Source organism: Camellia sinensis, chromosome 9, assembly GCF_055761805.1.
Source record: "Camellia sinensis isolate YWXY chromosome 9, ASM5576180v1, whole genome shotgun sequence".
In the NCBI taxonomy this organism is placed as follows: Eukaryota; Viridiplantae; Streptophyta; class Magnoliopsida; order Ericales; family Theaceae; genus Camellia; species Camellia sinensis.
The window spans coordinates 122,179,291-122,190,254 of NC_138969.1; the positions used below are offsets into that span (position 1 = coordinate 122,179,291).

General features: G+C 32.7%; 1 protein-coding gene across 1 annotated transcript in view; it reads left to right on the forward strand.

Annotated features, from left to right (window-relative positions):
* Positions 1-8,898, forward strand: part of LOC114289342 (putative LRR receptor-like serine/threonine-protein kinase At1g53420) — a 129,741-nt gene extending 120,843 nt beyond the window's left edge. The window contains 8 exon segments of the mRNA XM_082887558.1: positions 2,584-2,996; positions 4,555-4,669; positions 4,672-4,875; positions 5,024-5,145; positions 7,193-7,403; positions 7,507-7,744; positions 7,942-8,092; positions 8,246-8,898. Coding sequence (XP_082743684.1) covers positions 2,584-2,996; positions 4,555-4,669; positions 4,672-4,875; positions 5,024-5,145; positions 7,193-7,403; positions 7,507-7,744; positions 7,942-8,092; positions 8,246-8,605 — 1,814 coding nt within the window. The 3' untranslated portion in view covers positions 8,606-8,898.
* Positions 8,899-10,964: the final 2,066 nt, after the last annotated feature.

Genomic DNA, 10,964 nt, shown 5'->3' on the forward strand with positions numbered 1-10,964 from the left:
TTCTTTCCACCAAAAATTAACAGTCCTTATCAACAAAATCAAATTTTATAGATCAAATTTAAATTTTTTTTTTTTTTTGAACGGCAAAAGAAATCTTTATTGATGGAAGCATACAAAATGAGATACAATGCATCAATAAAGAGGAGCTTGGAGCTAACACAAAGCTCCAAGCGCCAGTTGGTGAGGAACCAACATACCAGACATCAAAAGAAGATGACAAAAAACCAGCAGCAGTCATATGTCTACCACAGCCCCACCCATGCACTTTCTAATTTGCCTCAAATTAAAGATAAAATCCTGCACAGCAGATAACAGCCAGAATTGCCTTAAAAGTACACAGGTCCTACCAACAACAAAGCATAACATAGCAGAGGCAACCCAAAACAGCTACGACTGATTTGCAGTAGTCTTGTGTCTGGCTGTGGTGTTACTACCAAAAATTTTCAGAAAGCAAATTGTCTATCTATGTATATGTATATGCAATTGTGTATATATGTATTCGATTTGATGGAGTTGATGAGGTTGGGTATTCATATCTTGGTGGTGGTGGAAGGTGATGCCGGTGGTAATAGGTTGGTTTCTTTAGTGGTTGGTAAAGTTGTTTGGAAAAGCTTCACATAGGGGCAGCAATGGGGCTGGAAAGGAAATAAGCAATTGCAATGGTAGTCGGGTTGGGTACAGGGAGTGGCAGATGAGGTGGTTGTAGGTGGCTTGGAGGAGGGAGTGTGGGTTTGGTTAGGATTAGGTTTTGTAGGGTTAGGGTTTTAAAGGTATCAAGATAGAAGATGAAGATAGGGGTAGTTTTGTCTTTCAATTATTTTAATTTCACTTCATTTATAAGAAAAATCATGCTCACTCTCAAAAATAGCATGTGTGCCATAGTTCTAAATCACGGTATCGGATAACGTAACGGTATCGATCGCGGAGGATCGGTATCGGTAGTATCGGCTGATACGTATCGGGAATCGGGTGTCGCGGCTATGAATTTTAGAAATTATTAGCAATCCCTCTAAAACTCAATTTTATGCATTTTTTTGACTCTTTTAGCCTTAATTTGTCACATTTTAATCAAAATTTTGATATGTAAGAGCACTTTTGACTCATTTTTAACTAAATGATATGTATTTATTTTAGTCTTAATTATAACTTTTAATTATCTACAATAACAATTTTCAATTGACAAATATTGTAATTCTAATTTACTTAGTAACAATAATATATTTAAAATAAAAATAAAAATCTGATTAGAATAAACCTCTTAAAAAAAAAAAATTCTAAATCTTAAGCATTTACACCAAAGCAAGACACAAATAAAAAAATAAAAAAACATAGCACCAAAAAAAAATAATAAATAAATAAAAAATAACAAACCTTTCCACTAATCCAAGCTTTTGACAGATTTGATTTGAATATTTATTTTTCTTATTTTTTTATCCCTTGCTCTGCTCAACTGAAATATATATATATATATATATATTAATATAAACAGTGGTGTAGTGTAGGTGTATAAACAAAAAAAAATGAGGGAAAAAAAAAACATAAACAGAGCATAGCAGCAGCGGTTCACCAAAAAACAGAGCATAGCACAACAACTCACCAAAAACAAAGCACAAACACAAATTATAACTTGCAACTCAGGGACAAACCATCTTTGAAGAAGCTTGAAGATCAAAGTGAACTTCACAGCCCAAAGAAGCTTAGATCTTGCAGGTTTTCTGCGCTGATTTTCATCCGTACCGGCGACAACCAACGTGTATTGGACTATAATGTCGTATGTATCGGATTCAGGCTGCCACGTACCGAGACTCGGACGTTACGGCTGTTAGTTTCATTCTCACCGCTATACTGGTCCATATCCGAATCGGTGCTTCGATTTTCCGGTACGAATTAGCCAGTACATATCGTACCGGCCGATATTTAGATCTATGATGTGTACTACACATTCTGTCAATTTGGACGGAAGGTGTAACAGTTGCACTTTAATCCAAAATCACAAGGGGTCTCTCTGCTTATATTTGAACCATAGGTAGTAAACTGCTCTGAGCCCAAACCACAAGGGGGTAAAGTGAATTTTTTCCTTTTGGTTTTTGATAGTCAAATATTAATTTGCACTAATAGCATTTAAAAATGTATGTTATTATTAATATTTAGAAAACGACATTAATGGCAACACACTCTATCATTTAAAGATAAAGTTCTAAAAAATGGATCAAAAGCAAAATTATCGCTCTAGTGTAGTACTGGTTTACTTTATTATAATCCATGTTCTTATACTTTTAGAAAAGTTCATTTTGAAAAAAACACATTGACACCTTTATAAGTTTATATGGATTAAAAAAAAAATGAAGTTTTTAGTTTGACTTGTATCATTATTTTTGTTGATTTTTTTTATTTTAAATTGTATTAAATAAAGATTACAATAGTCAGATCATTAAGTTTTTACCACAGATTTTCTGCTAGATATATATGTGTGTGTTCTTTTTTATTAAATGCTGAGATATGTTTCATTTCTTTTTATTTTTAGAGAATAAACAAACAAAATTGCATTGAAAAGGTAATTGATAACTGTGAAATCTGTTGTAGATGATCACCTGTACATAAATTGTGGCGGTGGAGTAGCACCAATCAATGGAACTGAATATGAAGCTGATAACGACACTCTTGGAGGTTCACATTTCTTTTTGAGTCCTAATAAAAAATGGGGATACAGTAGTATGGGAAGTTTTTATGAGTCATACCCTGGCTGGTGGTCCCAATCCCCATCCCAAAGCAAGTACCTAAGCTATAAAACATGTGACCTTAACATGTCCGATGCAATATTGTACAGTACTGCGCGCATTGCCCCCATATCCCTCAAGTATTATGGATTTTGCTTAAAAAATGGACATTACACTGTCAAGCTTCACTTTGCTGAAATAGCATGGAATCAAAAGAGAGGGCTTAATCAGACAAAGCTTAGCAGCACATTGAAGCGAATTTTCAATGTGAAAATTCAGGTACCTAAACTTAACAGAATCTATATGCCTTTGGTAGTTGTTGGTACTTTTTAACAAAAATTGCAACCTATAAAGTACGGGCACGGACAAAGACATGTGGAGGACACATGCAAAATATATAAACTTAAATATATTATATAAGGAATAATTATTATGTATAATTATTGTGTCTTATTTATGAATATTTAAGTCAAATATAATAATTTCTAAAGTTTAAAACACGATAATAGATATTTATTTACGAAGTTTCTGTTTTAGCATTGGATCCAAGCAGTGGCATAGTCAAAATCTTGATTTAATGGGGTCATTCAGTTAGTTATCATCGATATTATTATTTCATATTCCTAGTGGGTTTGGCTTCTCTCAAGTTGATCATTTTAACTTGAGAGAGTGTTTGGCCTTGGTAGGCCCATTTTGGGACCGATTTCAGTCATTCGAACTATTCACTTTGTAGGACTCATTGAGTAGAATATATTCATGCGAAAAATCAAGATGGTCATATATCGGTAGCTCTATGTTTAGATCAAGTTTGTATTACAAAAACTGGATAGCGATTCTTGAAATTATATTTGTTGTCAAATTTTGTAAAACAAATATAATTTAAACATATAGCTATCGATGTCCAATCATCTAGTTTTTTTACATGAATATTTTACTCAACGAATCCTAAAAAGTGAATGGTTCAGATCACCAAAATCGGTTCCAAAAGTACAAATACTCTCTCAAGAAGTCATTTTACAAATGTTTTCAAAATAAACTTTCATATAATATACAATAATACATTGTAATAAAATATATTTTTAATAATAACATTACAAAAATAATTCAAACTTATTAAATTACATGTACAACAAAATTTAGGAACATTAATATATTATTGATTCAATGAAACTAATGAGAGCAACACTATGATTTATAATCAATTGAGCAGAGAGAGTGAGAAAAAAGACAAAATGAGTCATCAAGTAAAAGAAAAACTTGTAAGCAATTTAAGTATCTCATGATGGAAAAGAATGATCACTTTTTTGAAAAAAAAAAGAAAAAAGAGTACTAATATATAAATGTAGAATTTTTATACGCTTCTTGTTGTCTCTTTATTTTTAATCAAAAGACTCACCATTGCCCTCATATTTTAAAAAATATCATTGGCATGTCATTCTAAATATATTTTTTGTAAAAAAAATTTATTTACAAATCATTTTTGTTTTAAAAAAGTAACACCATTACATTTAATTTTGTAATAATTTTAGTATTGTGAATTTATTAAAACCTCTCCAAAACTTTACACAACACTTATATAATCCTCAACATATTTCAAAGTGTAGTCGGTTCAACCCACTCAACAATACATAGTTCCGCCCCTAATTCCAAGTAATTATATTCAAATTTCGAATGTGTTTCATGTGTATTTGTGTTGGAAAGTGTCCAATGAGTGTCGTGTCGTGTCGTATTGATGTCTGACACAGTATTGGACACGACACATGAACTTCTTAGAAGTGTCTGTGCTTCTTAGGTTTTAACTTAAAATATAATATTGAAAGTTGATTACTGTGTGCAGGACAAACAGGTAGAAATCACAAATTTCAATATAGTAGAACAGGCTATGGGTGTCGACCAGAATATCACTCAAGAGTTTAAAGTTCATGTGAATAACAGCCGACTAGAGATTCACTTATTTGGGCTGGCAAAGGCTCTACGGGTTACCGATTTCCACAATATGGTCCTTTGATATCTGGTATTTCTGTACATCGTGTGAAAGATAAACTCTCTCCTCTAGTTATTGCTGGGATTGTAGCATCTGCACTACTTATCCTTGCATTAGCTATACTATCCCTCTGGAAATTGGGCTGCTTTCGGAAGAAAGGAATGCATGATGAAGGTAAGAATGACAAATGATAATGAACTTCGGTTTCCATGAGTTCCATAACTATAACCTTGACATCAGTTTGCATGTCTGTAACGATCTTTGTACTGATTTTCTTGTTCTTTCGTTTATTTTTCCCCCGACTTTTAATGTATCTAAACAGAACTGAAAGGCATGGAGTTATTATCTGGCTCGTTTTTCAATGCTCGACAAATTAAAGCTGCCACACAAAATTTCAGCCCTGCAATGAAGCTAGGTGAAGGGGGTTTCGGATCTGTCTACAAGGTTCAAATTTAGTTAATTAATTTATTTATTTTTAACTATATACTAGATCTTTTTAGCTTTCTAATTACTCTAGATCTGTGTTACTAGAAAACATTAATACTCGAGCAATTGACATTTTGGAACGAACGCTTGAAAACATGGTAAACTTTCATTCCAAAACATTGAATTTGGCAATCCAAAGCCATGACAAAAGTATTTTCCATTATAAACCTTAAAAGTTACCTTACAAGGAAAAACAAATCAAATATAATAAACTAAAATGGAAGAAGAGTGGAGTTTTAGTATGACAAAATGTAAAAAAAATGGATCATGATACTAATATAATTTCAAAAGAAAAGCAACATGTTATTGGATGTCTAATTTTTGAAAGAAAATTACTATACCTTAAATCCTAAGAGTGTAATCTAAACAAGTCTACCCTTATCGTACCATATTTTCGACAATTTAGTGTACCATGTTCCCAATCCCATTCCATGTACGGAAACGATCGATGTTCCAAGTAACATAGATCATGTTAGTTGAACTTTGGTTGGGGTCATTGATGAAGAAGTGTCTACAACCAAGTAATAGGGACATGCAGTGGCTGAGCCACCATGTGCCCACAAAAGGCAGCTGCCCTTCTCAACTATTTAAAATTTTAATTATAGCTGTTTTTATAAAAGAAAAATCAAAATGCCCCCTGTAAAATCTGATATATGTCCCTCTAAATCTTTTATATTCCCTCTTTTCTTTTTGCAGAAAAATCTATGAAAGGTTTATTATATATCGTATTAGTTTCTTATAGGGTATATTATATTTCATATTAGTTTCTTATAGGTTATACTGGCTTCTGATCCTCTGAAATATACATCTAGTAAAATTTGCATGCTCTCCTATGCACAAGCGAGCACAATTTATCACCTAAATGATGTCATTATTTTTCTACGCTATATGTTTTTGTGCATTGACTTGAAATTGTCATGGTTTCTTACTGAATGGTTGTAGTTAAATAATTATATTGACAATATTTTACTGGTACGTTTGCATCATCTAATCTATTCTTTCACACTACTAGGTGCAGATGCACAGTGTTTAATGTAACACGCCAAGTGTTTGATAAAATTCTTAACCAAATTGACACTGACTGTAATATCTGCAATTGACATTCAGATCTCTTATTCAGCTATTCATCTATTATATTATGTATCAGAGTGGGAATGTTTATCATTTCTCCATCACATAGTTTTTTTTTTTTTAATTATATTGAGGCTTTTGTTAGATTTTGCTTTATAACAAGAATTTTCACGTTTGTTAATGAATAACCCAAGTTTTATTGGGTAAAAACTCTGTTCCGACCCAAACCAAAACTTACAACTGACACAAACCAAACAGTCCTGCCACTGGGTGTTTGTACCTATACATAAATTTAGAAGGAATTTCTGGGAACAACCATGTCAACCGAGTATCCTGCACCCATATTTGCATTTATCAATATATTTGTCATGTTGTATTTGTTAGGTTTTAAGGCCAACCCACCTGAACTACCAAACATAAAACATACAATAATGACACACAAGATTTACGTGGTTTGGTCTCAATACCTATGTCTGTGGAGAGACCAAGAGATTTCCACTAAAACAAATAGAGATTAAAACAGAGAAGTGGACTCTCTCACTCAACACACACTCTCTACTGTCTTACACTCTCAGCTCTTTTCTCACCTTCACAGAGATACACACTCGTGTGCTCCTGCTGCTGACTCACTTGTGTATTGTTCTTGCCTCTTGCAAGCTAACTCAATATATAGAGCAAGTTGGAGACCACAGTCCATCCCACTCCCATATGAAAGCATGAACTTGCCACCTCCCTACGTGCAGCTTGTCTCCCTAGCTTCTCTCCCACCATTGTCAACACTTGGTGGCTACTCTGCATTCATGCCAACCAATTTCAACAATGGTGGCTACCTGTATCCACATGGGTGAACTCAAAAGTATTAACACCCTGGGCTAGCATAAACAGTTTTACATCCATGCTGCTTTTAATCCAAAAAATTGTTGCATGACTGCAGGGTGTACTTCTGAATGGAACTGCAATAGCAGTTAAACAACTTTCATCTAAATCAAGGCAAGGGATCCGTGAGTTTGTAAATGAAGTAGGAACTATTTCTGCTCTGCAACATCCAAATCTTGTAAAGCTACTGGGATGCTGTGCAGAAGACAACCAACTTCTTCTTGTCTATGAGTTCATGGAAAATAACTCCCTTGCACATGCTTTGTTTGGTAAAGAGGACAAGCTGTTCTCTGAACTTCATTAAAAAATACTTTGCCTTTTTTTTTTTTTTTGATAACATAATATAAATTTTATAAATCGGCTTATCTACAGGTCCAGATGAGGTGAGGTCAAGACTAAATTGGCCCACCAGAGTTCAAATTTGTCTTGGAATCGCAAAAGGCCTGACTTTTCTACATGAAGAATCCAAACTGAAAATTGTTCACAGGGATATTAAGCCAACAAACATTCTTCTTGACAAGGATTTTAATGCGAAGATATCTGATTTTGGATTCGCTAAGCTTTATGAGGAGGAAGTGACACATGTGATCACTAAAATAGCAGGAACCACGTAAGGCCAAATCATTCTCTCCCTCTCCTCTCTCTCTCTCTATATATATATATATATATGTTGCATATCACAAATCATCCCTTGTAATAGAAGATTAGTATTCTCATAATAAAAAAATAAAAAAAGGACTTCTTATTTTAGGAATTATATTTATTTTCAAGATGAATGCATATCATTCTCATAGAAGTCTTTTGCAGTGGATATATGGCTCCTGAGTATGCCATGAGAGGTCACTTAACAAATAAGGCAGATGTTTATAGTTTTGGAGTTGTCACATTGGAAATTGTCAGTGGCAAGAACAGTACCAGTTATCGGCCAAATGATGAGAATGTTTACCTTTTAGATTTGGTGAGCCAAAACTACACACAAACTCTAATAACTCTACTAATTACATTTATTTATATCTTTTGTGTGTGTATTGCTAAAAGTTTAATGAAGAAAGAATTGTTTTTTATTTAAATAATGCCTTCTAACTACAACACTCGGTTTAATGTATGACAGGCATATGTTTTACGACAGAAAGGAAATCTTATAGAATTAGTTGATCCGTCCTTAGGGTCCGACTACTCTTCAGAGCAAGCAAATACAATATTGGAATTAGCAATGTCGTGCACTAACCTATCCCCGTCACTTAGGCCCCCCATGTCTGAGGTTGTGAAAACTCTTGAGGGAAAGAGTAAGATAGTTGGTGCTTCACCCAGTGTCCCTTATTCAATGGATGATTCGGCAATGGCTGAAGAGATGGCTGGTTTCTCTCAATCTGCAGAATTTGGTAGCACTTCGCAAGAAGGGACATCAAATGCCAATAGTTCTTCTCAAGCTGTCAGCAAAGAGGTTGAAAAATTCGTTACCTTCCTTTGATTGTGCAGCAGAAATCACCAGATGAATGGCAGTGTTTAGCAAAACGATATATCTTCATTTCACTTTTAATTTGGTTATTGCAGAAAAATGGTTGCTAAAACGTAAGGACCTTTTGTGTTGTTCCTCAAACTTTTGCCTTTGTGTTTAGCTCATGCATCTGTTATTTTCTTGTGGATTAATGGCTGAAAAGATAGTTATTGTTTGTTAAGACGGCGAAAGACTAGCCAAATCAAATAAAATTCATATGCTGTAATTATTATTAGTGTTATGAATTTGAAAGTTGTCTTTGTTAATTGTAGTGATGATTCCAAGCCATACTACTATTTTCTTTATGATTATCCTACTTATGATTGTGTTAGTAAAATTTTGGTTAGGCTTAGATCGATAGAGCTTTAACTAAAATTTCACCAAATAACACAATGATCAATCAGTTGTATTGAGATTTTATGCCTTGAAAGTTTTAGGATTTCCTTGGAGTAAAACTAATGGCAATACAAACATGAAAAAAAGAAAGGGAGAAGAAGATGATGTAAATGATTGAATGAACAATCAAATTACAAATAAATTACACTATTCCTATTTAAGTTTGAACTACTCCTATGTAGATTACATCTATCTTATGATAGAAAAGAAATAGAAATCAAGTAATGTATTGATTTGTTGGTCCCTTACAATAGAGCCATTAATGGCAATTTATAGGGAAAAAAATGACGGAAAAAACTTCCATTAACCACTACCTAAATAACTACTTTCAACTTCCTAAATTTTCCATCTTCTTTCTTACAATACCATGTGTCTTTCATCCCTTGAATTTTTAAAACTTGTCTTTAACTTCTCTTTAACCTGCAAGATTTTTCTACATAATAAGAAGAAGAAGAAGAAGAAGAAGAAGATGAAGTAATAGAAAAATTAAGAATGAGAATACTCGAATTCTTAAAGAGTTGTATAAACATAAATTTATAATAGAAACTATGAAAATTATAACCGATTGACCATATATATAATTTTTTATTGTTGTGGCCACATCGAAGTACTCTCTCATTACTGTAACATAAGAAATATAAATAAAATTCAGAATTTCTTTTTGTAAACCATTGTGGTTGTTAGATGACAGAAATCATAATGTCAATTGACTTTAGAAAATTAAATTTGTTGATAAAATTAGCAATGTCAAAAAATTCAAAATTATCAAATGTGGGTTGTTCATAATTTTTAGCCATGTTTAGCTTAAAATCCAACCCCCCAATTGGATTTTCACCATCATTTTGTGATGGTTGTTCTTCAAATTTAGTTGTGTTTGGCTTAAAATCATGTCCTCTAATTGGATTTTCACCATCATTTTTTTGATGGTTGTTCATCAAATTTAGCCATGATTGGCTTAAAACCATACCCTCCATTTGGATTGTTAACATTAAAATGCTCGATATCCTTTGGCAAAAGAAGTTGGTCTTCTTTTTCAATTAATGGCTTGAAACGATCCATTTTCAGAATTTAATTTTACCTTGGCCATGACTTTTGTGGATAGAAAGTTTTTCTTGGAAATGCCTTTTAGCAACTCATAAAATTTATGCTTTTTAAGATTTTCTAATTTTTTACTCCAATGTTGAATTTCTCCATCAACTTGATAAACTTGCAACTAAGTTGATGAATTTTTCTATCAAAGTAATTTATATATTTTTGCATCAAATAATATGATGGTGATGAAATTATTTGAAATTTTTATCAATCAAGAGAATTAATTGATTTTTGTAGGGCCAAAATTTCACTTTTGTATTAATAAATTTCATCCTTACAATGTTGAATCATTCTGTCCATTTCATTTGTCATGCCATTATGTCAACAATAGGTGGTAGAATCATTGCTATAATATTAACAATCATTATATATGGAAGACGAAGCATTCCAATAATTCATACCCATTGGAACATTGCCACTCCATTGGTGGTTTGCATCCATGGGTGCACAAAATGTAAACATGCCACTTGATGGCATAATTTCTTGATATTTTGTTTGTATTAATTTTTTTTCCCTCTAAGTTAGGATGATGTCCCGCTGGGCATACCAAAAATTTCCGTACCAAAAATTGTTAGTAAATTTTTTTTAGGCTTAGATTAATACAGCCTTAAATAAAATTTCACCAAACAACACAATGATCAAGCAATTGTGTTGAGATTTTATACCTTGAAAGTTTAAGAACTTCCTTTTAGTAAAAATAATGCCAATACAAAAAAGAAAAAGAAAAAGAGAGAAGAAAAAGATGATGATGATGTAAATGATTGAATGAACAATCAAATTACAAATAAAATACATTAAGACTACTCATATTTAAGTTTGAACTACTCCTATGTAGATTACATCT